The 27,558-nt window shown below is 39.0% G+C and overlaps 4 protein-coding genes across 6 annotated transcripts in view; 3 read left to right on the top strand and 1 right to left on the bottom strand.

The window, feature by feature from the left end:
- Positions 1-1,100: 1,100 nt before the first annotated feature.
- Positions 1,101-5,985, top strand: klhl23 (kelch-like family member 23). The gene is made up of 4 exons (XM_068572798.1): positions 1,101-1,297; positions 1,440-2,669; positions 3,971-4,123; positions 4,201-5,985. The coding sequence occupies exons 1-4, from the start codon at positions 1,204-1,206 to the stop codon at positions 4,509-4,511; spliced, it is 1,788 nt and encodes a 595-aa protein (XP_068428899.1). The 5' UTR covers positions 1,101-1,203; the 3' UTR covers positions 4,512-5,985.
- Positions 5,986-6,310: 325 nt separating this feature from the next.
- Positions 6,311-11,458, top strand: ssb (small RNA binding exonuclease protection factor La). Its single transcript, XM_068572983.1, has 12 exons — positions 6,311-6,402; positions 7,399-7,464; positions 7,548-7,651; positions 8,490-8,664; positions 9,027-9,134; positions 9,234-9,337; positions 9,857-9,928; positions 10,017-10,059; positions 10,137-10,277; positions 10,361-10,547; positions 10,676-10,822; positions 10,911-11,458. Exons 2-12 carry the CDS (start codon positions 7,405-7,407, stop codon positions 10,988-10,990), a joined length of 1,221 nt encoding a protein of 406 aa, XP_068429084.1. The 5' UTR covers positions 6,311-6,402; positions 7,399-7,404; the 3' UTR covers positions 10,991-11,458.
- Positions 9,502-13,274, bottom strand: mettl5 (methyltransferase 5, N6-adenosine). The gene is made up of 7 exons (XM_068572984.1): positions 13,072-13,274; positions 12,877-12,991; positions 12,517-12,701; positions 12,063-12,145; positions 11,664-11,715; positions 11,504-11,553; positions 9,502-11,135 (listed from the first exon to the last, which is right to left on the bottom strand). Exons 1-7 carry the CDS (start codon positions 13,169-13,171, stop codon positions 11,094-11,096), a joined length of 627 nt encoding a protein of 208 aa, XP_068429085.1. The 5' UTR covers positions 13,172-13,274; the 3' UTR covers positions 9,502-11,093.
- Positions 13,275-17,440: 4,166 nt separating this feature from the next.
- ubr3 (ubiquitin protein ligase E3 component n-recognin 3) overlaps positions 17,441-27,558 on the top strand; it is a 36,594-nt gene continuing 26,476 nt past the window's right edge. The window contains exons 1-21 of one of the 3 annotated variants that reach the window (XM_068572131.1): positions 17,441-18,207; positions 19,396-19,535; positions 19,796-19,948; positions 20,218-20,373; positions 20,844-20,884; positions 21,135-21,201; positions 21,284-21,414; positions 21,598-21,826; positions 22,443-22,622; positions 23,413-23,546; positions 23,694-23,780; positions 23,863-23,928; positions 24,015-24,104; positions 24,211-24,339; positions 24,441-24,493; positions 24,569-24,702; positions 24,872-24,957; positions 25,040-25,181; positions 25,823-25,919; positions 26,974-27,115; positions 27,419-27,523. In XM_068572131.1, the coding sequence (XP_068428232.1) occupies positions 17,771-18,207; positions 19,396-19,535; positions 19,796-19,948; positions 20,218-20,373; positions 20,844-20,884; positions 21,135-21,201; positions 21,284-21,414; positions 21,598-21,826; positions 22,443-22,622; positions 23,413-23,546; positions 23,694-23,780; positions 23,863-23,928; positions 24,015-24,104; positions 24,211-24,339; positions 24,441-24,493; positions 24,569-24,702; positions 24,872-24,957; positions 25,040-25,181; positions 25,823-25,919; positions 26,974-27,115; positions 27,419-27,523 (2,799 nt within the window). In that variant the 5' untranslated portion in view covers positions 17,441-17,770. The remainder of the gene's footprint in view (positions 18,208-19,395; positions 19,536-19,795; positions 19,949-20,217; positions 20,374-20,843; positions 20,885-21,134; positions 21,202-21,283; positions 21,415-21,597; positions 21,827-22,442; positions 22,623-23,412; positions 23,547-23,693; positions 23,781-23,862; positions 23,929-24,014; positions 24,105-24,210; positions 24,340-24,440; positions 24,494-24,568; positions 24,703-24,871; positions 24,958-25,039; positions 25,182-25,822; positions 25,920-26,973; positions 27,116-27,418; positions 27,524-27,558) is intronic. The other 2 variants (XM_068572130.1, XM_068572129.1) reach the window with 2 other exon arrangements.

Genomic DNA, 27,558 nt, shown 5'->3' with positions numbered 1-27,558 from the left:
CAGTGAACTCCACACATTAACTTGTTTTATTTTAAAGGGGTTGTATTACATCAATTTGCCAAGTTGCCAGTCCAGTAAGCACACGTGTACAGTTTAATTAAATCCAATACAATATACAATACAATATAATGTAACCTCTGATATAACTGTCCAGTGAGGACTTGACTTCACCAAATGTCAGCTGGGATCGTCTCAAGGACCCTGAATAGGATAAGTGTTACAGATAATAGATGGACGGATGTATAACTTCTTTCACTAAAGTTACAGATGGGTAATTCTTCCATCATTGCCCAACAGTATAAAGTACGAAAACCTAATGCAACATTAGCTACTTTATAAAAATGTACTCAAATACACATTTGAGGGGCTTGTACTTTACTGTATTTTCTATTCATGCCGCTTTCTACTGGTCTACATTAAGGATTGACATATTCAAACATGAAAAGCTTATAAAATAAAAGTGCAAAGTCAAATTAATATATGTATAATTGTCAAAACAGTCACAGGGGATCTTTTCTGCAAAATGAGTCTACTTTAACTTGTAATACTTTATAATTACAATATTCTACTTAAAGGAACAGTGTGCAGCATTGAGGAGGATCTATTAGCAGCAAATAAAAAGAAAGTTGTTTTTATACTTTAGTGTATAATCACCTGACAATAACAGTCGTGTTTTCGATGTGAGAGATATTGTGCAGGAGTAAATATCGTGCACTGGGATGTTAATCCTCGTTAGGATTAGGGAAAGCCTTGACCATACTGAAAGTGTGGGGGTCAAAAACGCCATGGCGACGACCAGCCTGAGGGAAAACACGGAGTGTGAACAGTGCAATGGCTTTTTTTTTTTTTTCGTGTGCAGCTGAAGGCGACGCTCATTTGTATAAGATTTGTATTCTGTTACTGCCACTTCGTCGCCTGCTGGGTTCACTAATGCGCCTCACGAGACTGGATTGAGCTTCTATTTGGTGTTGATTCCTGCTGGACGGTTGCTTGGTTTTGTCAAGGAGCTGCTGGTGAAGAATTGCTGCAAGTAGTGAGGAGGAGGGGGAGGAGGAGAAGGAGGAGAAGAAGGAGAGGAGGGGGCGGAGGGGAAGGGGATGGCCGCTGCACGTAAATACCAAAATAGGATCGAGCTGCCTGCCACAGTTCTACACGAGCTATATTGAGGTCCGTGTGTGTGTGTGTGTATGTGTGTGTGTGTGTATGTGTGTGTATGTTTATAAGAGGAGCGTTCGAATAGAGGACACACTGTCGGGCGCTGTACAACACCGGGACATTGGTGGAAATAGTATGAGAGGTAAGATGACCTGGATGTTGCTTCCCATGAATGAATGCAGTGGTGAATAAAGCTGTTGACACCACGGTGCTGCTTTGCTTTACTGACAGCAGGTTGTGTCATTGGTGCCTCTGACGCGTTTGTGTGTATCGCTCCCCACCAGATACTATGTCACACAGGCAAGCTGAAATCTACACATACGACTTCTGTGATGGCGACCACCCGGCACAGCTCCTGGATGCTCTGAGACGCTTCTACACGAGTGGCCTCTTCACCGACGTGGCTCTCCAATGTGGCGAGTCCGGACAGGTGTTTCACTGCCACAGGGCGCTGCTGTCGGCCCGCAGCTCATATTTCAAAGTCATGTTCACAGCAGACATGAGGGAGAGGTCAAACAGCGTCATCAAGCTCACCGGGGTGGACTGCGTGGTCCTGGGTTCTTTGGTGAACTACGTGTACACAGCCCAGCTGAGCATCACTCAGGGTAACGTGCAGAGCCTGCTGGAGGCTGCAGACCTGCTGCAGTTCACTTCAGTGAAACAAGCCTGTGAGGAGTTTCTCGTTCGCCTCCTGGATGTGGACAACTGCTTGGGGATGCACGCGTTCGCCGAGCTGCACCTGTGCGCTGGTCTGGAGAGGGAGGCCCGCAGGGTGATGCTGAGCAGGTTCCCAGAGCTCATCCAGCAGGAAGAGTTCCTCGAGCTGGATCACGGGAAGTTGAGCTCCGTTCTGGCCGCTCAGAACCTCACCGTGCAGAGGGACGACGTGTTGATAGATGCTGTAGCCAAATGGGTGACCCATGACTTGGATAATCGAGTTCACTGTTCTGCTGAGTTGCTGCACTCCATCCACCTAGACCTTGATGAGATTTACTTCAAGGCTACTTTAGAGGTGCAAAGACACTGCTTGCTAAAAAGTGAAGACATTTTTAAATCTATGATCGTTCAGGCTTTAAGGTCCAATGGCAAGGAAGTGTCTGCGAACAGAAAAATGTCTTCCAGCATGTATGTGATCGGTGGATATTACTGGCACCCTCTTTGTGAGGTTCACATCTGGGATCCTATCAGCAACACCTGGGTGCAAGGAAAAAACATGCCTGACCACTGTAGAGAGAGCTACAGTGTCAGTTTACTTGGAGCGAATATCTATGTGACTGGTGGTTACAGGACAAACACTGTTGAGGCTCTGGACACAGTTTCTGTTTATAACTGTGATTATGATGAATGGACCGAGGGCTGCCCCATGATCACAGCTAGATACTACCATTGCTCTGTGACATTGCACGGCTGCATTTACGCCATCGGAGGATACAGAGGAGGAGCTCCGGAGCAAGAGACCGAATATTATGATCCCTTGAAAAAGAGATGGTCCCCTTTGGCCAAAATGATTCAAGGTATGCAACATTTTAAATGATGACTTATATGAATAAGTGAACTTAAGAGAAAGGAGACAGACAACTTTACTGAGGATGAGTTTTAGTAGCTGTTCAATGACATCACATGATCTTCCTCTTTTATTCTTCTTTTTGCTGACAGAGATCATGGGATTTGATTGAAAACTCCTGAACTGAGCTTCCAAATAAAATATTTTGGAAGATGTCTTTTATTTTCAACTGCTGTTTCAGGTCAAGAATGAACATTTGGCCTCAATAAATGAATAATTAACACACATTCCACTTCTTCCTTAGCTTTCAGCCACATCTCGGATCTCTCATCAGTAGATGAAGTTTGAATCAACAACTGACTCATCTTCTCAACTTAGATATAGCTGAAAGCCAGGAAATAAATTGAGAAGAGGAAATTGAATAAATAATAATGCATGCATTTTTCAGTCTTTTTTTTTTTACAACATAAAGCTGCACTAATCAATATTTGTTTTTGTGATGCTTATTCCAAGGAATGTAAAGCTGATAACTTTCTGTACCTCAGCTTTATTGATGTAGACAAAGTGTGCGTTTTCACCGCCTTTTTTCTAAAACCAATAATTAACTCAACTTAACTTAATGGTTTGAGTTCTCTCAGCACCACTCTGCAAGGTTTTTGAGTTTCTCTCGATGTGAAACCTTAGCGCTGTTTATAGTCTGCAAACTTGACAACAGAGTCCACTTCATGTTTGGGGTCATGGGTGTACACAGCGTGAACAGGAGGGGAAGGAGTGCACAGCCCTGGGAGCGCTCCGGTGTTCAACACGAGAGTGAAGGAGGTTTGGTTGCCATTCCGAACTGCCTGCATGGGGTCTGTTGTGAGGAATGCTAATAACTATTTGCAGGGTGAGCTACTCAAGCCCAGAGTGCTAAGAGTGCAACCAGTTTCATGGGGTGGATTGTGTTGGATGCTGAAATCAACAAACAACATTCTGATTTACATGTTGTTTGCTCGTGAACATAGTGGAGCATTTAGCAGCAGATATTTCTCTCAGGAGTTGATGGAGAGCCAAACAGAAAAAGAGTGAATAATGGACTTACATTGGCCAGCTGGCGGGAAACACCACAAACACACATTGATGTTAAAGTGTCTTCAGATCTGCTGGATGTCTCAATAAGCAACTTCTTTCTCACAAAGTAATTATATCAACTGTGGGTGATAAGGCACTTCCTCCAAATGGTCAAAAAATAAATGAATGCAGGTTTAAGTCATTTACAGTTCTATACGTAAGTGATTGATCAAATATCTATAACCTCTGTCTCCTTACAAGGTGTAGGAAATGCCACTGCCTGCGTAATGGGAGATCAAATATATGTGACTGGAGGTCACTATGGGTACAGAGGAAACTGCACCTATGAAAAAATCCAAGTCTACAAGCCAGATGTGAATGAGTGGAGTATCATTACTATAAGTCCGCATCCAGGTATGAGAAAAAGAGGAAGCGATCATAATGAAAATATACTGAATACTGTATTCTGACTTGAAATCCTCTGTTTTCAGAGTACGGCCTGTGTTCAGTGTCTCTCAACAACAAGCTGTATTTGGTGGGTGGACAGACGACTGTCGCGGACTGCTACGACATAGAGAGAGACGAATGGAGACCAATATCAGTGATGAAGGAGAGGAGGATGGAGTGTGGAGCGGTGGTCATTAATGGTTGTATCTACGTAACAGGGGGATACTCCTACTCGAAAGGGACCTATCTGCAGACCATTGAGAAATATGACCCTGAGCTGGACTCTTGGGAGATTGTGGGGACTCTTCCAAGCCCAGCGAGATCACATGGAAGTGTTTGTGTTTACAGTGTTTAGCGTCAAATCCTTTTGTGCCAAATGGATTTGATTCTTTCAAAGTCTGCTAATGTCAGCTACACTAGTGATTCAGGGGCGCCGTCCACCATTGTTGAGTTAACCTTGTGTAATGGCTGTTATAGAGAGCTTCCCATTTGCCAAACTAACAAGCATTTCACTTAACCTCAGGGGCTTCATAGTTAACACTTTACTTTTTGGTATTTCTGTTTTTATAGATGAAAGGAAGGACTGAAAAAAAAGATGAGTTTATATACTCTTTATACGAGTATTATTTAAATACAGTTTATATATACACAGTGTGATGGGATTTTTACCTGAATTCATAAGTGAGACACATATAAGGTACATTGGACTCTATAAGTTGTATCACAGTGTGTAAAGAGTCACAGTGATATGTATGTTTGGCTCCATCCTATATAGACTGTCAGTTTTTATACAACATTTGATATAAGTTGTAGTGTGAAGGCATTTATTTGTAGAACAATTTTCAGCTAAAAGGTAATTAAAAGTGCTTTTCAATCACAATCAGAAACCAGTTATTTGCCAGGATTTTTTTCACAAACAAAGATTTTTTCTTAGCGGAAGGTGCAACATTGGACATGAGACGTTAGACAGGACAAACAACAATCAACAGTCCACGACAACAACAGTGCAATGTGTATTAAATTAAGTATGAGGTAAAGATGAAGTGCTCGGACAACAAATAACGTTAAAGTGTATATTAAAGTGTCATGTGTGTTTAAATAAATGTTTAGGGGAGTGACTGGTAAGAGGGAGAAATAGTCCTGGGGGTGACAGAGTCAGTCAGTGGGGGACCAGGGCTCTATTGATGAGCCCGACTGCCAACGGGAAAAAACTTTTAGTGTGGCCCGAGGTCTTGCCTCAGCCTGCTGCCAGAGGGAAGGGTGCCAGAGTTAGAGGGGTCAGTGACAATCTTCTTTGCCCGCTTCAGAGTCCTGGAAGCAAACAAGTTCTGGAGGGACAGCAGATTACAGCCAATCACCCTCTCAGCAGAGTGAACGATGCGCTGCAGCCTGCCGTTGTCCTTGGCCGTGGCTGCAGTGTGCTAGATGGTGATGGAGGAGCAGAGGATAGGCTCAATGATGGCGGGGTAGAAGTACGCCATAATTTTCTTTGACAGGTTGAATTTCTTCAGGTGCCTCAGGAAGAACATCCTCTGCCAATATGCCAATAGGTAACAGTAGTCTCTTTTGTCCATTGAATAGCAATCCACAAACAAATATTATACGAATACTCCAAATATTGAATATTAAATATATAAAAGTAAAACTAGCAATACCACAGTGTAAAAATACTATGTTTCAAGTAAAAGCCCTGCATTTTAAAGTACAAAAGCACTGGAATAAAAATATACCTGTTTGTTTTCATCACTTTAACATTGCAGCTGTTAAAGGTCAGACTACTTTCAACAAATGGCTGTGTATATTGCAGAAATCTATGACAGTACATAATAATAATAAAGGTATACATGTATCATTAAGTGGCTTTCAATGGAAATACTTAAGTAAAGTACAAACAGAACCACTGTCTGTAATAAGAAAAACACCCAAATGATGAAATTATTTCAATAAATAGAGCTATGTTTTAAAACTAGATAGAAAATAAACAAATAGCTCAATAATAAATGGCAGTACATGCTTTGACATCCTCACCTGCAGTTACATCGACTCACAGCGACACCCCGAACAGATACAATGATTAATGTAACTGTCTGCAGCTGCTCAAATCCGAGCAGCCGGAGTAGTGCGCGGGGACGCGCTCTTTTTGGTCCTCGGTGTGTTCCGTAGCACGCAGTTCCACATGGTGCGAGAAGAGAAGTCTTTTCCTGTTTGAACGGCTAAACGTGTGGCTAGCGGAGACTCAACGTATCGTAAGTATACCTTTTTGAGGACGAATGAGGCGGCGTTTGTGTTACATGTTATATATATCCTTTCAAATGCTATGTAGGTTTATCAAATACCCGTAAAGTTAGGCATGCTCGTCTTGTTTCTTGTTTAAGCAGCACGCGTTTGCTAGGTTAGTATGGAGTTTCGCCGAATGTAACATTAACGTTACGCACTAAAGTATTTTGCGACTAATTAAGCAAAACGTCCCACTAAATTAAACACGTGCTGTCGCCGTTGCGAGACTTCATAATATGTGTGCCTCTTAGCTTTTCGTGAATCCTATGGTTTTTGTTGTACAGCGTGGCCGGCGTCCAGCTGCAAGCTGATGCATTAAGCTAAGCTAGCGTGGTAGCTATAAAGTCAGCAGCAACATTACATCAGGTATAAAACAAAAACTTTCTGTTCACGCCAATTAAATTGTAATTTTCACTCATGGTTCGTTTGAAATTGTCTTCTTTGATTTCAGTTACTGGGTTGAGCTGTTTAAGACATAAAATAACAGGTTGTTTTTCCTGCGTTTAAGGTGTAACTAATTACAAATGGATTAATTAACGTCACAGAATAATAACACGCAGTTAATCCCAGATGGACCAGAACTCTTTACAGTGTAATACAAATTTGCTTTATCCAAAGAAAAGAGACAGAAAACCTCGTGTTCTCCAAAACAATGGAGAACGGAATTTAAATGAATGTGCTCACAATCTTGAACACGTCTTCTTTAAAGGATTTCTCAATTAAAAATATCTAGGGTACACTAAAATATCCAGGAACTCCAGCAAAGCCATTTTCAGCCTGAAGCAAATACACCTGGATGCCTGCCAGGATCACGCAGTGCTCAAATTATGGCCTCAAAAAGTACTGAAAATGAACAACCGCTGGAATAGACTAATGTGGATACTTTGTCATGTATATACATGTATTTATTGTGGAGCGTTTCAGTTATTGTAATTTAATTGTTTTAATCACTGATTTCTACATAGAACAAAATGGCAGAAAAGAAAGAAGAGATGTCTCCAATTGAGATGAAAGTGGCACGACAAATAGAGGTATTGTGATTTGATTTTATATTGAATTTTGTTAAAGTCACTTTAAAATATAGCTGAAAACGATGTCTCTTATTCCCACCTAGTACTACTTTGGGGATCACAATCTTCCAAGGGACAAGTTTCTCAAAGAACAATTGCAGCTTGACGATGGCTGGGTGCCTTTGGAGACGATGCTCAAATTCAACAGGTTTGTTATCCCGATCTTTATCCCATTCTCTGTAGCACAACTACTCATATTTATTTGATTAATTCACTAGAAGCTATCATTTGCATTGATGGGTGTTCGGATTTTATCAATACTAGTACTTGTATCAATACTGCTCAACCGTTTGGTTCCTTATCAATACTTTATTAGTTCTTTTCAATTATATTGTGAGAACAAAATCTAAAATGATTTATTCTTGTATGTGTACAAATGGTCTTGAGCAGCAATACAAACTTTTTAAAAAACATTAACAGCTAAACAATGTGGTGAGGGATCAGCTTTAATTTATTAGACTACTCTAATTAGCAAACTCTGTATGGCAGGCATTGTAATGTTACCTGCAGTGGACAAGGATGGATTAACAAGATAAGGCAACAACTAAAAGCATTGGAGACAGACAGTGATGACTTACCAGTTTGGAGCTATTGTATGACCTATGACGAGCAGGGAAAGATTAGCACATGACCTAAGCCTGGCCCTTGCCACCACATGCACACATAAAGAAAGGCACGCCTGGTTGAACAAAGGGACCATTTGCTGAATTTAGTAAGAGGTATGTCAGGCAAATTAGAGGCCCTCTTACTCAAAATTTAACCTAATTAAAACGTATATATTTGGAGTGTCATGTAGACTGAAGTCAGTGCGGGTCAGCATTTTAGTGTTAGGTGTGACTCTGACAACAAATTTCCCTTGTGAATTAATAAAGTATCTATTTTAACTTTTCATCAAGTCTCTAAATACTTGAAAGAGCAGTGTAGTAGCAATTCAGTTGCCTTTTTATTACCCCTTTTGAGATACAAATATTTGTATTTCTTTCCAGACTGAAGTCTTTAACTTCAGAAACCAGCGTGATCGTTGAATCTCTCCAGAAATCCAAGACAGGTATCTTGGAAATAAGTGATGACAAGACTAAAGTCAGGAGGGTTCCAAACAAACCCTTACCTGAAGTAAATGACGACTACAAAGATGCTCTTAAGCACAAATCTGTGTACATGGTAAGATTTTTTTATTTTTATTTAAGGTATTCCTGCCTTAACCTACTAATGGAAATAAATAGGATGGACCTAATTATGGAGACACCACTCTAAAACAATTCCAACAAAAACTTGACATAATAACCTTTATGAAGGTATAATATGACTGTAGTATTAGACTGCATTAGCTTTGGCTAGAAGTAAATAATAATGAACTGACAACCGGGTGTATATTTACATTCCATAGATCAGGTGTTATCCTGGCGGACATCAGTATATTTATTCAATTTACATAAATGTATTTTTTTTTTCAATTGCACATATTTTGATTGAATTCTTAGTACTAATGTTCTCCCCACATTCTAATATATTTTCTCTTCCAGAAAGGTTTCCCTCTCGAAACTACCCTTGATGAAATTCAGGAGTGGCTGAATGGGAAAGGCCCCATAGAAAACATTCAAATGAGGAGAACCCTGCAGAGGCAGTTCAAAGTAAATTGCATTTGTTATGTAACAATTAAATACAATTGTATGCTTTTCACAAGGAATTGGGTAGATTTTTCTAATTTTTTCTAATTCATTATTTTATAGGGATCAGTGTTTGTCTGTTTTGACACAGAAGAGTCATCTAAGCAGTTTGTAGAACGTGCAGACATAAAATCCTTCAAAGACAATGAGATGCTTGTGTTATCAAGGTAAGTTGTACTGCTTGTTTTTTTTTCTTGTGAAATATTTTTTCAGAGTACTCCCTGACCAGCACAAAGCATTTTTGATTGAACAAAATATGTGCCATCAGTGTCTGAATTAATATAAACAATTTTGTTTATTAATGACACTTGTATTTTTTTGATGGATGCTTATTTTAAATATATTTTATTAAAGTCTCACGCTTCATAGACACAGGTCACTGGTTACCATAGGGAGATGAGATCTTGAGACTGGGAATAAAGACTCAGCTGAACGCATCCCAACTGTAACTTGAACAATGATTATTTAAACTGTGCTAGCCATACCAAACTACAATAGAAAGACTATCTACATTAAACATTTCAAATCTAGTTTCCACCAAAGGTTTTTATCAATATGGTCTGATGGGTTACATTTTTGTATTTTTTTTTTTCCTCTTCAGATATTGATAAACTGAACTAAAATTATTTTTTTTCCTGCTTTGATTATTACTTTATATAATAATGTGATTGCTGTCCTACTTACAGAGAAGACTACCATGTAAAGAAAGCCGAAGAGAGAAAACTGTTCAAAGCAGAGACTAAAGCAAAAGCTAAACAGTGAGTACACAACCAATGCTGTATTGTCCTGAAATATACAGCTAATTTATTTGAAAATGATTGACTGTCTCCCTCCCCCAATGTTTAGGGGCAAGGAACAACAGCAGAAAAATGCAGAAGATAAAGAAATGGTAAGCCCCTCCTAGGCGCGAATAAGCTTTGCACTATGATGGGCTCTGGTTATAATAATTTGTCATTTGTGTTACAGGGTCTGCTGTTGGATGAGCAGATGGGTTGCTTGTTAAAGTTTTCAGGAGAGCTTGAAGATGTTTCAAGAGAGGACTTTCATGAATTGTTCTCTGGACATGGAAAGATTAAGTGGGTTAATTTTACAAGAGGGGCCAAAGAGGTAAGGAAGGTCTAACTTAAAGCTCACATTCAGGGTAAAAAGCTGAGATGTCATTTAAATTATACATTTTTACTTTTAACAAGGGCACCCTACTTTTTGATGGGAATGCAAAGGAAGCGTTTGATAAAGCCAAAGAGGCAAATGAAGGGGATTTGAAAATCAAGCAAAACAGTGTTACCTGGCATGTCCTTGAGGGAGATGATGAGAAAGAGGAACTGAAGAATATCATCGACGCTCAACAAGAATCTTACAATAGGTCCAAAAACCGCGGTAAGTACTTTATATAAATATATTTATTTGTAGTTGTATGAATAAAAAAAACTAACAGCTGGTCTAAAGCCATTTGTAAATAATTGAATCCATGATTTTGTTTTAATGTATCTGATCTGTCTTAAAAGTTGGCCGAGGAAGATCAGGTGGCCGAGGAGGATCAGGTGGCAGAGGAGGAAGAGGAGGCCGAAGGGGAAGAGGTGGCAGAGATCAAGGAGGCAGATCTCAGTACAAGGGCAAAAAGATGAAATTTGAGAGCGACGATGAGGGCGACAGTAAGTTCAGCATCTTTCGGCGCTTGAAAACTCTGTTTGACTCTTGCATTGTTAATTATATTGGATCTACTTTGTTCTTTTCCTCCAGAACCTGTAGCCCTAAAAAGAGAACTTGAAGGAGGTGATGGTCCCACAGCAAAGGTTCCCAAAACTGAAAACGGATCTTAGTCAATACAGTCACACCAATCTTTTTTTTTTTCTTCTTTTTTTTAAAAAGATTTATTATAAAACGGTGATGCAGAGGCAAGTTTAATCCATTCCAGTGACAGTTTCAAGCTTTGGAGAATCGTATGAAGTCCACCTGGATGTCAACCTAGAGAACAATTTGCAAAGCATCAGTTTTCAGCTTTTTAAGTCCCTTTATATTATGCCTCACATTACTTGTGTACCTATATTTCTCCTTAAGATGGTTTTGATTTTATCATTTAACATAAATCTGCACTTTGACAGCATTGTAATTACATCTGAACATTTAGGTTTTGTGAGACCTGTGACATCTAGAATCTGTGTGCCATTATGTTTTCTTTCTGTGTAGATTCCCTACAGTGAATGAGAAAATTGAGCAAATGCTTTGCTCATTGTGTTTTTTTTTTTTAAGTTTGCTAATGTGGATAGCAAATAAAAAGTAAAACTCCATCAATTTGTGTGAATGTGTAAAGTCAATTATGCCTCGACACTTACCGATTTCTTTTTGTGGAACTTGTAGGATGCTGGCAAGTCATATCTTAGTTCTGTAAAGAGTGTTGTCAGTGTTCAAATAGTTTTGCTATAGTGAAGATGTGCTTATTATTATTATTATTATTATTATTATTATTATTATTATTATTATTATTATTATTACCTGCTATTACTTCCATCTTCATTCCCCAGTCATTAGCCTTCTTTTGAATGTGCTGTAATCAGATGAGGTAAACATTAAGTCTTCTTACAGATGAAGACTTTGGTCAAAGTTTTACAAATGAGGACCTTCACTTTAGGCTTGAAAGTAGAGCTACAACTTAATCTAATTTCATGAATCAATTGACAGAAATGAACTTGATCTTGGTATTTTCATGCATACATTAAAGAAATTACATTTTCTGTCTGAAATTGGAGCTTTTCTGCATTTTGGATTGACAAAATCACTGAACTTTTTCACTATTGTCACATTGCAATCTTAACTTAGCTTGGACTTGCCCCGACGACTATAACCAATAAGACAGTGCAGTATATGTGACTGCTATGGTAACTGAATACTCACCTGTCGTGTTGATGTTTTATGGAGTGAATACACTGCTGTCTTTGCCATAGTTAAAGCGGCCCATAAGAATTTCATGTCTATGCCTTGAATGAATAAAAACACGAAGATCAGTACTTACATCAGTATGTCTTGTGTTAAATAGAGCGATCTAAGCTATAGTCATGGAGTTACCCTGATTACAGTCTGACTCACAATATTGTAATTATGACTCAAGAAACTTAAATTTAGCAGAAAGTACCATTAAAAACTGAAAACTTAAACATGGATGTCTCACCTATGCCAGAGTTCAATGTCAGTAAACTAATAATGAATGGATATTGTCCGCGTTTTGAACTCGAGTGACAAACGATGTAAACATCCATTGAGGAGTTGGACTTAAAGCTTTGGGAATGATGGTATCTGAACCTCAGGCACAGTTCTACATGATTGGGGTAGCCTATTAAACTGAACTCACCCTGGTTGTGTTTTGTCCCAAATGGTGGATTCATTATTACAGTGTCAAACTTTTTGGCATAAGCATCTGCCTTCAGAGAAATCAGGTCACATTGGACCAGATCCACGTTAGAAATCTCAAATTCCTCAGCATTTCTTCTGAATATGTCCAGTGCGTCGTTGTCTATGTCGAAGCCAACGCACAAACTGAATAAGAGAGCCAGAGAGAGAGAGCCCAGAGAGAGAGAGCCAGAGAGAGAGAGCCCAGAGAGAGAGAGCCCAGAGAGAGAGAGCCAGAGAGAGAGAGAGACAATGAATCAAATGGCGAATGACTGAAAAGATTGTTGATATGACGAAGACATAAACGCTCTGATACTCTTACCCTGCATTAAGCATCGCAGCCCCAATGCTGAGGACTCCAAAGCCACATCCCAGATCTGCCACTAGTTTACCCTCAATGTCATCAAACGTGTTCTGGATTGTATAAAGCATTGATGCTGTGAGAGGGGAGATAAAAAGTTAATGAAAGCAATGCGTGCTAACGACCAACTCCAATAAGCACACGTTGTCACCTCACCAGCTATATGAGGACTGGTCGGATATTGCTCAAGGAGGATTTTTGGCTCTTCAAACCCGTCCACTTGCTGTAAACAACTTTCTAACTCTTTTAGTTTCATTACTTGCGACTGTAATGTCCCAAGCCTATGGACAACTGGTGTGACAACGCTGATATTTATTCTTCGGTTCTTACCACTGAGGTGTATATTTAATGCATTTGAAGACAACTTCCGGTAGAATACGTGAAATGTGCATCAACCAAAACAATCCGGCGTTGATCCCGGAAAGCGTAATAGTAGTTCCTTCATGAATTTGTGGTTTGTTTTATAAAATATATTTATTGTACGCAACGTTTCAAATAGGTGTTTTAGAATATGGGTTGGTTCATCAATAAAGTAAAATACAAGTACCTCAAAATTGTATTCATGTACAGAACGTGATTACAACTACTTAGTTCATTTTCATCCCTTAATATTTAAGTACAAAATTCAGAATAAATACTACAGGAAATTATTGTAATCTTTTTCAGACAACTGAATTAAAGGATTATTCTGCCTCTTACGTTGGTAGGTCTGTTTCTAAACCTGAAGAGAAGAACATTGTAAGCAACATACTTTTAAGTGAATAAAACTACAACTTTAGCAACATTAACATAGGATAGCTTTATTTTCTTCAAACAATACTTGTACCAACGATACTGCTTTTCTTTTTTCTTTACAAGTTCACAGGTTAAGCCAGAGATCAATAAGCAAAGTGGGGCCCTTTTGCCAATACGACCCACCAAATGCGACCCTTTTATTGCTTTACGACGTTCTAGTTTTCAAGTGTATCTCATTGTGCTGTTCATTGTGATTAAAGAAATGTTTTTTTTAAATTATAGTTTATCACAGTATTAAATTAATACATGTTATGATCTGTTTTACTCTATTAATGCGCAGTGGGGGATAATTGCTCAAATCTATGTCGTTGTGGGTTATTTTTTAAGTATCAAGCCAGACCTTTTATTATTAAAGACTATTATTAATATTAATATATTATTAATATTAATATTGGACATGACGACCTGTCGACCTGCAAGAAGAGATGACCGGTCAGCTCTCTGCAAAGGATGAGAAACTCCAACAAATGGAGGTACAGATCAAGCTTCTCACACAACAAACTGTCAACCTGCAAAAAGAGATGACAGGTCAGCTCTCTGCAAAGGATGACCAAGTCCAACAAAGGGAGGTAGAGATCAAGCTCCTCACACAACAAACCGTCGACCTGCAAGAAGAGATGACACGTCAGCTCTCTGCAAAGGATGACTAAGTCAGTCAACTGGAAGAGAAGTTCAAGCTCCTCACACAAGAAAATGCTGACCTTCAGGACTCCAACCTGCACCTCCAGGAGCTCTCCCAAAAAACGGATAAAGAGAAGGCAAAGATAAAGAGGGAGGCGGAACAGAAGCTTACAAAAGAGAAGGAGGAGGAGGAAAAGAAACAAAAGGAGTTACGGAAAACACAGAATGAGAGCGCCGAAAAGTTGAAGAACAACATCAAGGAACTGAAAAAACAAGCAAAAGAAAGGCAGTTGAAGGTGAAGAGAGGTGAGACGAGTATGGCGGATGAGAAGAGAGAGCACTAATAGTGAATAGAATGGTGAGACAAAAATGACGGACTTGAGGTCCTGACTTGTTTCTCACCATTACCTTCTCCCTCTAAGACTGTGACACAATTTGAGGATGCGTTGGAATGGTGAGACAAAAATGACGGACATTATGTCCTGACTTTGTTCTTACCAATACCTTCTCCCTCTAAGATTGTGACACAATTTGAGGATACAATGGATTGAGAAAACAAAAATGACAGAATTGAGGTCCTGACCTTTTTCTCCCCAATACCTTCTCCTTCTAAGATTTTTACACAATTTCTGTTTGCATGTCCTCCACCTGTTTGTAGGGTTTTTACTCCGGGCAATCCGTTTTTCCCCCAAACTCAAAGACATGCAGCTCCAAAATAAAAACAAATAATAATTTCAACTTTAATTCAATGATTTAAAAATTATTTCACTGACACCCATACTAAAAACTACTTAAGGGCACATGTATAAGCCATTACACTAATTTGTGTCTTGGTAGACTTGATGTCCTGACTTTTTTCTCACTATTACTTCTCCCTCTGAGATTGTGACACAATTTGAGGATGCGTTGGAATGGTAAAACCAAAATGACGGACGTTATGTCCTGACTTTTTTTCTCACCAATACCTTCTCCTTCCAGGAGTTTTACACAATTTCTGTTTGCATGTTCTTTACCTGTTTGTAGGGTTTTTTCTCCGAGCAATCCGGTTTTCCCCCAAACTCAAAGACATGCAGGTCCAAAATAAAACCAAATTATAATTTTAACTCTAATTCCATGATTTAAAAATTATTTCACTGACGCCCACAATAAAAAGTACTTGAGGGCAAAAGTACGGGCACAAGTATAAGCCAATACACTGATTTGTGTTTTGATGGACATTATGTCTTGACTTTTTTCTCACCATTACTTCTCCCTCTAAGATTGTGACACAATTTGAGGATGTGATGGAATGATAAAACAAAAATTAAAGCTGCAAGCAGCTGTGAGCGGGTCTTCGCTCTATCAGGCACGTCTGGGACGCCTGGGCTCGCCCGGGCGAGAGCATACGCCCACCTGGCGCCCGGATGTGCTCAGCGACCCTTCGGCGCCCTCCGACATAACGGATAGAGCGAGGACCCGCTCACAGCTGCTTGCAGCTTTAATTAGGGTTCAAGCGACTAACGTAGTCAGTCCGAGAGGACCCTATTGAAACTGTTATAGGGGTATTATTATTAGGGTCCGAGAGACTGACATATAAATATATATATATATATACATACATACATATATATGAATATGAATATATATATATATATATATATATCATATTGTATGTTCATAGTTCAGTTGCAACCTAGCCCACGTAAGTACTCCATACGTTAAAACAAACAAACAAATACATTCAGAAATGAAGTTATGTGTATAAAATGGACTGACACAGTGAAAAAGTATTAAACACGCTGACTGAAATTTATATAATACTTGGTACAAAAGCCTTTGTTGGCTCATTCTTCCACAGTCTTAAATTCTTGAAGCTTCTGTGGGAACTCTGATCTTTAAATGATGTCCATTTCCCGATCTGATAAATTGAGGTCCCCTCCATAGAGTCATTGATCAGATAAAAGTACGATCTACTGCTCTTAGCTAGGGAAGGTCCTGATCTACTGATGTAAATGTGTTAGTGACCGACATGTAATATCAGGGGACCTCATAGCCCTGTTGCTCAGTTTCATAGGTACAGCAAACTACCTCTATTAAAATAGTGTTATTTATATATTTAGAATCAAGTGTGTACACATACAATTAAAATTACTTCATAAATGTACATGCACAAACAGACATACGGCTAAAAACAGGACGACGCAGAACAATCATTTGACTATCAACCATGTGACATCTTTGAAATGTGAGAGTAGCTGTACTCTCCCTGTTTCAGTCTTGTACAATAACTTATATAGTCTACTCTGATCACAATGCTACATCATTTTTTTTAGATCAAACATTATGATGGTGTGACAAAGACACTGACAGCAGAGTTATAACAGAACAAGTCAGATATTGAATGTTTATGACAATAACAGTCATGATGTTGCAGTGATGATATAGTAATAAAGGTAGAAATGGGAAGCACAGGTACGACTAAACCAACTGTCTCTTTATTATTTAATTGACATTTTGCATTGCCTTCTGAACACAGGCTCCCTCTTCCATGTAGGAATGTTTGGTTCCAAAATGACAAGTAGAACAAGTAAATACAGTATCTATATATTTAGGTTGCAAATTAACCATGAACATACAATATCAGAGCAAATACACAGCATTAATAAATACATTAGTATTAATAACCAAACACAGGTAAATACAATTAAGTGTAAACACCTTTACTATGGATCTCCTCATAAAATAAGATAAAATAGTCCTTTTTTTAGTCCCGCAGTGGGGAAATTACAGGATTACAGCAGCATTGCACAAAAGAGACACAGTAAATGAAAATCAATTATTATAAATAAACAGTAAAACAGTAATACAAAAAACAGTAAGCATAATAATACAGTAGTAGCAGAATACAGTAGTAATAATGACTCTGCTCTGCGTTCACTCGAGAAACAGAGTAAAAAACACGAGCGCTAACAGCAACAACTCTGCACAAACAAATTATTTTGATTAAACTTTATTACTTGCCTATAATCCTTCTATTGGCTTGGCTTTTACCTTGACAGACTCGTTCTTCCGGTCGCCAGCTTTGCTTTGAGTCTGTCTAAAAAAAAAAAGGGAAGGATTTGCAAAAACTCAATTCGGCTCGTTATTTGAGGTCGGTTCGGAAGAATAACAATAAAACGGTTGTGTATTTTTCATTTTTTGGTTTCGAACCAACAACGAAAAACAACAACACGGTATTTCTGTATTTTCGTTTCTTTTTTTAAACCATAAAACCAACGATTGTGCATGAACCGAGCTGGTTAGACGAGACAGACGCCTCGATTCCACTCGATACTTTAACTGGATCCAGTCATCGTTGGACACTGAGCGTCGGCCGAACTCGTCAGTCCTACCGCGAGAAAGCCCGAGAACATGGAAACAAGACAACAAAAATAAATTTGTGGACAACAAGCCAGAGTGCATGATGGCGGCGTCGCTGCTGCTGCGCCGGGACAAGAAAGCCACCGCCGCCCACTTGAAGGCAGACTTGAATCGGGCTGACAATAGCTCCGGGGTCCGACAGCTCCAGGAGCTGCTTGACGTTGTGCTGAATCCAGAAACCCCGGCGGCGGACACCGAGGCTCTCGACTGGTGCAAATGTCTCATCGCAGGAGGCGAAGGCTTCGAGGAGTTCTGCAAAACCGTCCGGTCTTACGACAACGCGACCCTGTGCGGCTTGGTCTGGACGGCTAATTTCGTGGCGTATCGATGCCGGACCTGTGGCATCTCCCCGTGCATGTCCCTGTGCGCTGAGTGTTTCAACAACGGAGACCACACGGGCCATGACTTCAACATGTTCCGGAGCCAGGCCGGCGGGGCCTGTGACTGTGGAGACGGGAATGTCATGCGGGAGAGTGGGTAAGTGCGAGCTAACGCTAGCTGCTAGCGAGACTGGGGAAGCTAAAGCTAACGTTTTGACAGGTCTCGGAGTGACAGTGGGCTAATATAGATGATACCATGTCCTCATCTGCGTAGTCTGTTTAGCTTCCAGGTGCTTCTGTGAGATCTGGATGCGGATTACAGCCCACCAGCAGCTGTTTTAATAGTATTATGCTGCTTTATTATTAGCCTTCGTACTTCTAGTTATCGCTTCTCCGAGGGGCTAGCCATGCTAACCATCACTGTAATTATTATACCCGCAGCTGCAGCTTGAGGTGTCTGTAATACTGGCTCGGGAAATATAATGGTATTATATATCGACATCGTGATATGAGATTAGATATCTTAATATTGTACTATGGCACAATTGTCTTGTCCTGGTTTTAAAGGCGACTTGCCACTCAAGTGATGTCATTTTCCGAATGATTTGCTTTAATCTATTTAGTTAATATCTCCACATTACTAATGAGTACCAGTTATCTCGTTGCGTACACGTGAAAGCACCAATTATCAACCCAACACATTGTGATATTTGATCTTCTCCATATTGCCCAGTCCTACTGCAAACAGTAATAGCTATGATTGTTTTTTTTAGGTATAGTTTTCCCTCTTTAGAAACTATAAGGTATAATTGTAGCTTAGATAAAATTTTGCAAAACTGGGGTAAAACATATCTTTACATGCATAGTTTTGATATTGTTATTCAGAAGTAACAACATATTGTGACATCAAGCAGCTGACTTTTCTGCTGACTAATTTGTCTCAGTCAAACAGTCTGCGCAATATGAGCAAGAACATTTTGTGTGTTGCTATGGATCACACTATGTGTATTGGGCAGGGTTAAAAAAAAAAAAAAAAAAAATAGCTCCCACTTTCCTGGCCTGTAATGCTTGCCTAATCACAACTATTATCAACCTCATCCCAACTGGAATAATTAACTAAATATAGTGCAGTGATTACAAGTAAATATATAAAACATACTAAAGGTTAAAAAAATTAATTAAATTGACATGCCATCTTCTGGTTTTGCAGGACCAATATGGAGCCTTAGCTGGAATGATACTATAATTCAAATAACTTGATTATAAATAAAGAGAGAGAAGGCTGCTATGTATAGTCTTTATGAGAGTTCGGGAACATCAACTTTTGTGTTTTTATTTCTTGCAGGTTTTGCAGACGGCATCGGTTGAGAACCGGGGAGAATGTCCCCTCAATACCTCGAGACCTTCTCTTGATGTCTGAGATGGTTCTTCCTCACTTCATCCTGTGCATTATTCAGTATCTGAGAGATGGATACATTGAAGCAGGTAAAGACACACGTCTTCTCTTTAGGAAGATAATATACTTTGGCTCTTTGGACCGTCTTGAACAAGGGCAGTAACTATGAAAAATGACTTTCACGATCCTAGTATTAAAAGTATTTCATATTTTTTTTTATCATCTTTAATACTTTATACACGATCTGGATCTCCTGTTGCATATCGATGCAATTTGAGTATCATACAACTGTTTATATACAAAATTCAAAAGCCCTGAGTCTGATATATCTCCCATCTTGCTTTACCAGACGCCTCAACTGAGCGAGATCTGCAGAAGGTTCTGCAGCAGCTAGAACCTCAGATCTCTTTCCTGGAGGAGCTCACAAAGATGGGAGGCGCAATGAGGACTGTACTGACAAAGATCTTGACCAATCAGCAAACATTCAAGGAGTTGAGCATGGGTAAATATCTATACTGGAGTTTGTGTTCGACCAATTATTTAAATTATATCATTGTGTGGTTTCAGAATTCATACATTTGTATTGGTAAAATATAAAAGGTTTGCTGCATTTTCATCTAAGTTGTGGATTCTGAGCAAAATATAAAATCCAGGAATCCAGGTGTCCTTTACTTATTGTTTATCTGCTTGCGATCACGTTTTTTTTTTTCCCCCCTTGAGATTTTCACATAATACAATTGTTAAAATTTCTGTTTTGTTTCACTGTTCCAGGCCAAGAGGATAATTTGTATGCTAAAAAGAACTATGACAAGTATTTGTCAGCCTTGCAGAATTCAGGTTTGGTGTCCGTGGAGGAGAAAGCCCAAGGTGCTACTGCTGATGTCACGGTTGGTGCTGAAGGAGGTGCAGGAGCAATGGTCCTATTGGGTAAGAGAACCATTACCATTTATATACAACATATTGTCACTAACCATCTGTTAGAAATGTTAAGTTAATGTTGGGACTAATGTTTCACACATTTTTCGATTACACCAAAGTCCTGTGAACTTGCATTAACCACTTTCTCAAACACTCCCGCACAGTATTGAATGGCCTACATCATAGCTATTCTAGATAATATTAATGTATGATATCATTAGTTTAAGATAAACAAACACGTTTATTGCCAAAGTACCCAGATCTCACCACTTATCTGAAGAGAAATTAAATGTTGATTTTAGAGAATAAGACAGTGTCGCATAGCCTATTTGAACCCAAGTTGAATATTGTTGTTTGAACAAATTCAGTTTTGCATCTTGTGATATCTTGTGCAACTGTATGTTTGTGTCCAGTGGCTTAAGATGCTGCTAATGGCTACTTGGCAAAATCTTTTTGTTGTTTTCTTTTTGTTTATTTAGGAACCACTGCACCAGGAAGTCCAGATGAGTCTAGTAAAGAGGTTTGTGCCAGCATCACACTTAGAATAACCAACTAATTTGAACCTGTTTGTACTTATTTTTGGATTATTTTTTTGCATGTGAAAAACAAAGACCCATAGATTTGTTAAATCTGTTTAGATTTTTGCTAATTTTACTTGATACTTGCATCGCTAAATGATGCATTATTTCCATAATGGTAAATTTGATATGAAATCATATGACCGTTAATCATTTTGTAAACGTGTTGGTTTTTTATTTTCTTCCACTCAGGAGGACCAAGATGCAGGACAGTCTGTTGGACAGAGGAAGAGGGTTAAGCTGAGCAGTAGTACCAAAGGTAAATGTAAATAGTATAAGTATATTGCACAAGTACATGTACACAAAATGGCCATCTTATCATGTGCCTTTTCTGCCCTCAGATCCGTGCATTATTGAATCCCTGAAGCATAAATGCTTTTTGGAGGAGTTGCTGTTTTGGACAATAAAATATGAGTTCCCTCAGAAGATGGTCACTTTCCTACTAAACATGTTGCCAGATCAGGATTACAAGGTATTTTCTCTCAAAATGAAATTACTTTGCCAGATGCATGTCTCGCCTTCCTTTTGAAACAAAAACAATGCTTTCCATATGCATATTAGGTTTAGAAAGCAAATGGAATCCTCCTTTGAAAATTGCAGCATCATTACAGGAAGCCTTAATTTTGTTATGGGCTTTTCTCTTCCTCTCTGGCAGATCACATTTACAAAAACATTTGTTCAGCATTATGCATTCATCATGAAAACTCTGATGAAAAGCCACGAGTCCGATACCATGTCCAACCGCATTGTACATATTAGTGTGCAGCTGTTTAGCAACGAGGAGCTGGCTCGACATGTGACGGAGGAGTGTCAGTTGCTGGACATCATGGTCACAGTCCTCCTCTACATGATGGAGAGTTGCCTTATTAAAAGTGAACTTCAGGGTAAGTGGTCCATTTGTGTAAGATCATTTTTGATTTAACGCACCTCATCAAACTTGAAAAAGGCTCTGTCGAGGATCATGCAGGTTATTGTAGGTTTAATGTCAAAACTCATGATTCCATTCTATTCAGTTACTCAAAATATCCACATGTATGTATGTATGTATGTATGTATGTATGTATGTATGTATGTATGTATGTATGTATGTATGTATGTATGTATGTATGTAAGTAAATAAATACATTTCTTTTTGTAGAAGAACTGCTTCTGAAATAGCAAATTGCAGTTTTTTATCCTGCATTCCATTTTTAATCATCCTGAGTGCTGAAAAAACAGGCATCATTGTTTCATCCCTCTGGCCTTTCCCATTGTAAAGGCTCAGAGTGAAATGATCCTGAACTTTTAAACTTTTTGTCGAGTCCTGTTTTAAAAAAATGTTTTACTCTGCAGACAAAATGTTACGCTGTAATGCAGCAAGGTGTTGAGTTATGTAACTTGCAAGTGTATTGTCTTTCTCCACATATTTGTCCCTTTCTTTTTTATTTGAAATGATTAATACAAAGTGAGCCAAAATTAACTTGATGTCTGTGTTTTCTTGTCTCTTGTTTCTTCTTTTAGATGAAGAGAACAGTCGCCATGTTGTGGTAAACTGCAGTGAAGCTCTGTTAAAAAACAATACCTACTGGCCATTAGTTAGTGATTTTATTAACATCCTCTCGCACCAAAGTGTAGCAAAAAAGTTCCTCGAGGACCATTCATTGTTGATGCTGTGGATGAGCTTTGTGTCTTTTTTCCAAGGTAAGTCATATTTGGATAGGGATATGGTATATTTAAATCAATTTGTTGCCCATGCATTCATTTTGGAAAAATATTTCCACACTAAATTGAAACTTTGAATGTAGAACTCAGTATCTTGTACATGCTCTGGTTTCCCTGTTATACCTTTTTTTCGATAATTCAGAATAGAAGTTTAGTAGTTGAGGCACATGGCCATGAAACGGATATACACAAAGCAAATCCAACCCTTAATTTGAATGCTTATGCAGATTTTCTACTTGACTTTATGTATCAAAAGTATGCATAATCAGACATAGACAGGCCTCCACTATTGTCTACTGGTAATGCTTCAGAAAAAGGGAGTTGTGAGGTATATGATTCTGACACTGAATCAGGATTGTGGTTCGTGCTGCTCTCTCGCTGTGTCTACTCTACCCCCACGTCCCTAAAAATATCACTCACCCTTGCAAAGTGGGCTGGAGTATCCTCTTGCTGACTTAATGTCACTATTACATTCTCTGCACTACTTCTGTACTGCTCCTGCTTTAAAGTCTTATGTTTAACAAAGATTGATTTGACTATCATCAGACATTTAATTTCTAAGAATAGAAACCTATTTGCCAATATTGTGACTCATATATACACAGACATTTTAATATGTGCATGCTCAAAGAAATATATTCAGAGATCTGTGCTGAATTTTCAAAACGCAAGGCCGACTATGTGATTTTTATATTGATTGCTTGCATGAGTATTACATTATAACATCTGGTGACTGTCTAACATTTTAAACCATTTCCTGCTCTGATAGGTATGAACTTGAATAAGCGGGAGTTGAATGAACATGTGGAATTTGAGTCTCAGACATACTATGCAGCATTTGCAGCAGAGCTTGAGGCCTGTGCGCAACCAATGTGGGGTCTCTTGACACACTGCAAAGTCAAAGTAAGTCTGTCTTTACAGTCTGACTACTCTCTCACACATCTCTTGTGCTCATTCCTAATGGTCCTAATGATTGATGGAACATATCTTGGCATACACACACTTCTTGTCTGACCTTATGTCGATGTTTAACATAAATTCTGTTCACAGGAGACTCAGGAATATAGTAAAACTGTGGTACGCTACTGCTTGGAGACCCTGCAGATCTGGTTTGATGCCATTGGCTTCATTGATGAGGTATATTTAAAAGCCAAACCACTGTGATTAAAAGCAAAGCTTTCACCTCACCTCTTTCTCATGGCTCTTAAATGTTTTATAGCCTGCTCCAAATCAAGTGACATTTCACCTGCCACTGCACCGTTACTATGCCATGTTCCTCAGCAAGGTATGTCAGAAGCTCTTATCTCTTAAGACATCATTCAGCAGAATGTGTTTGTGTGTTTTTTTAATATAATTGTTTGAAAATCTCAGGCTGTAAAATGTCAAGGCCTGGACCTGGATAGCCTCCTGCCTGACCAGGAAATGCTGATGAAGATAATGGTGCATCCACTCCAAATCCAGGTATAACACTTGGCCCAGAAACACATTTGTGGTTTTTATTTATATCTATATTCTCTCCAAGTTTGTTGCCACGTGTTAACTAATAAGTTGCTATGTATGTCTATAGGCATCCCTGTCAGAGATCCACAGCAACATGTGGGTCAGGAATGGTCTGCAGATCAAGGGACAGGCAATGACCTACGTGCAATCACACTTCTGCAACTCTATGATTGACCCAGACATATATCTGCTCCAGGTTTGTATTGCTATATCATAAAAAAACTATCAGTATACTTATTGATAATCATTCTTTTCATTTTCTGTTACAATTCTAATTTATTTAATTTTACTTCACAGGTCTGTGCATCGAGACTAGATCCTGACTACTTTATCTCAAGTGTTTTTGAGAGGTAAACGTTAACTCTTACACATGCATTCATATAATATTTTACAATTGTAATGCAATGCTGTCTTCTGTCACACAGGTTCAAAGTGGTAGACCTATTGACCATGGCATCTCAGCACCAGAATGCTGTGTTGGACTCTGAGCAAGAGAGGCCGATGCTTGAAGGAGCACTGACCTTTTTGGTCATATTGACGAGCCTTCGTGTTCATTTGGGTAAGTGGTACAATAGAGGATGCACACAATCTTCAATAAGTTTACAAACCACTTGCACTATAATAAAACAAGCCTCAATAATGATAGATAATAAACTTGCATTATTTTAATTATTTTAATGCTCTTCATCAGTTTGTCCTTACGCTCTACTTTTCACTCTCACCAACAGGGATGACGGATGATGAGATCCTTCGGAGTGAAATGGTCTCGCAGTTGTGTATGAATGACCGTACACACAGTGCGCTGTTAGACCTTGTATCCTTCAATACAAACATGTTAAAGAGAAATCATATTCAGTCATCCAAAGCAATCCTTTTCCTTAAGAGTGTTTTCTTAGATTCCTGAGAATCCCAACCCAAAGAGTGGCATTGTTCCAGGGAGTTGTAGTTTTGAGGAGGTGCTCTCTGCTGTGGCTGATTTCAAAGCACCGGTGTTCGAGCCTGGAGGCTCCATGCAGCAGGGCATGTACACACCAAAAGGTAGGATGTTTTTGGTGTTGCAAGAAACCTGTCTGATGTCCCAGAAGTGTCCCGAAGTGGTTATGCTATATCAACACCTTGTGGACACATCAATTTAAGATGCCACTTTTGCTGTTGGAAACTTAACACAAACGAAGAGAAGGACATTTTTTTGAGCGGCGTTGCGCCACACAGCTTTTAAGGCAAAAGTACCGCTCTGTAGTTCTTCCTCATACCAAGTACGTCACAGTGAGAGTTGGAGAACTTTGGTAACAACTTTGGGAGTTTTTCACACTACACACCGAACTCTATTTAGAGCTTGTGTGGAAAATCTGCAAATTTCCCCTTTAATTCTAACTTGCCATAGGAACCCTTTTTATGGGTATATATGCACATATATATTTTAAAACCAACCAAGAGGGCATATGTGTAATGCATTTTAATACACTTTGGATTCTAATTTGTGAATAGAAATTAGTCATATAGATGAAAATGAGAAGCCTGAAAACTTTGACCATTAGAGTGATGTCATTAGTACTCAGTGGACCACTTGGGGGCAGGCTTACTCCACTCACATGGAGAAAGTGAAAATAGGAAGAAAGTAAATCAATATCATTTTGTACCAGAGGTTACAAAACATTTTTCTCCCTTTTCAAAACTAGCGGAGGTGTGGGAGAAGGAATTCGACCCTATCATGGTCGTTCTCAGAACGGTCTATCGGCGTGACGTCCAGTCAGCGATGGACAGATACTCAGCATTGTAAGTTAACACTACCTTGATTTCCCAAAGTAAAAGGTGTGTTTATAATTTAAATATTGTATAAGCAGTGATTTTTATGAAAATGTTTTTATCGTTGTGTGTCGCATAATGTCTTTGCATTTTGCTTGACTGTACTCTATTCTTTTTTCCGGAGTATTCATGCTCAGTCGTCCTTGACAATTAACCTACGTCATGCTCTGTTTAGTGTCGTAGGGTCAACTCTTTCTCTTCTGCCCACGAAGTGACATGATAAGAAAGGTCACATCTACTGGGTGCTCAAGTTGGTTCCAATTAGATAGCTGTCGAGAAAAATCAATATTTCTAAATGTATGTCTAAATTGTAATAGAATTGAGGAAATCTTTCTTGTTTGATTGTAGTACAGACCTCTTCTTACACAGAAGTGAGCATAGAGGTGAAGGAGATACCTTTTAGGTTTATTTTCTTTAAGGTCGCTGGAACGTATAAAGATGCTAATCATAATAAAGGGTCTCTCACTGAGAACGTCTGTTTGAAATAAAAATTGGGAGGATATCCCTGTTTTATGGGATTTTAGGCCTTCTTTGGTAGAGCTTGAAAGTAGTTAATTGTACTTATTTTACATGCACTATATTGCTATATACTGCATTACATTACACAAAGGCATATTTTTCCCTAAAACATATTGAAGCTGCCACTGCCACCTTCACAGTCTGATACCAGCCTCATGTTGCTCATTCACACCGTTTGAATATGATGGATTGCCTGTCAGGCTGGCCCTAGTTTTATATAACAATGATTCCCATCATCACTAATATAGTGAGTGACTGTGCTGCCCGTCGGCTGCTCTGTTGCATAGACTACAATCTTTTGTGCAGTGAATTACTCTGAACAATGTAAGGTGTCACTTCATTAAACTCGGATTCCTTTCATCGTCTTGCTTTATGTGGAAAAACAACTATTCTGTTGAATGAGAGCTAGTTCACGCCCTTATCAGTTTGGTAATGAATTACAATGTTCTGTGTGCTACTCTGTCATTCCTCTGATCATTTCTGTCTTGTTAATTACGTCACCTAGTTTAAAACAGTCTGGGATTCACACTGGCAACCCATGGCCACCTTACAAGGAGAGGACGGCTCTACATCCGTGTTACAAAGGCCTCATCAAGCTGCTGCACTGCAAGACGCTGCACATTGTGATATTCACTCTCCTTTACAAGGTAAACCTTTTTAACAACTATTCATGTGTTATATTACAGGGCTGATCGTGCATCTCAATTAACTTATTGAGCTAAATTAGAAGTGCATGTATATGTAATTTCGCGACCTGTCATATCACTTGGCTATGATTTGATTTTGACATATTTCAAGATATTGGTACAATACCAGACAGTCCAAGTATAGAGGCATAATGTAGAAAGAAAAAGACAAGTGTTGACAGGCAAAACAATTGTTTAATCCAAACGGGGGCATAGTTGATATTTGTCTGCTCTTCAGTATTAACTTGTATTTTTTTTTTCTAGATATGGATGGATCATCAGAACATGTCGGAGCATGTGCTGTGCATGGTGCTGTACCTGATCGAGCTGGGTTTGGACAACCAGGTTCAAGACAACAAGGAGGATGAGGTGAAATACGGGTGTCTGTGTTACAAGCAAGCGTC

This window comes from Clinocottus analis, unplaced genomic scaffold, assembly GCF_023055335.1.
Source record: "Clinocottus analis isolate CAN_PGR_092001 unplaced genomic scaffold, fCliAna1.0.p SCAF_12, whole genome shotgun sequence".
In the NCBI taxonomy this organism is placed as follows: Eukaryota; Metazoa; Chordata; class Actinopteri; order Perciformes; family Cottidae; genus Clinocottus; species Clinocottus analis.
The sequence above is the reverse complement of the archived record's forward strand: the minus strand, read 5'-3'. Positions and strand labels throughout refer to the sequence as shown.

Excerpts from the sequence above, each read along its gene's own strand:
- klhl23 (XM_068572798.1), top strand. The coding sequence starts at position 1,204 with ATGTGTGTGTATGTTTATAAGAGGAGCGTTCGAATAGAGGACACACTG. Across the intron at positions 1,298-1,439 it reads TGGTGGAAATAGTATGAGAG|ATACTATGTCACACAGGCAA; the intron begins GTAAGATGACCT and ends GCTCCCCACCAG. Across the intron at positions 2,670-3,970 it reads TTTGGCCAAAATGATTCAAG|GTGTAGGAAATGCCACTGCC; the intron begins GTATGCAACATT and ends TCTCCTTACAAG.
- ssb (XM_068572983.1), top strand. The coding sequence starts at position 7,405 with ATGGCAGAAAAGAAAGAAGAGATGTCTCCAATTGAGATGAAAGTGGCA. Across the intron at positions 7,652-8,489 it reads ACGATGCTCAAATTCAACAG|ACTGAAGTCTTTAACTTCAG; the intron begins GTTTGTTATCCC and ends ATTTCTTTCCAG. Across the intron at positions 10,060-10,136 it reads ATGCAGAAGATAAAGAAATG|GGTCTGCTGTTGGATGAGCA; the intron begins GTAAGCCCCTCC and ends TTTGTGTTACAG.
- mettl5 (XM_068572984.1), bottom strand. The coding sequence starts at position 13,171 with ATGAAACTAAAAGAGTTAGAAAGTTGTTTACAGCAAGTGGACGGGTTT. Across the intron at positions 12,702-12,876 it reads GCTGCGATGCTTAATGCAGG|TTTGTGCGTTGGCTTCGACA; the intron begins GTAAGAGTATCA and ends TCTCTTATTCAG. Across the intron at positions 11,716-12,062 it reads ATAAAACATCAACACGACAG|CACATTCAAAAGAAGGCTAA; the intron begins GTGAGTATTCAG and ends ATCTGATTACAG.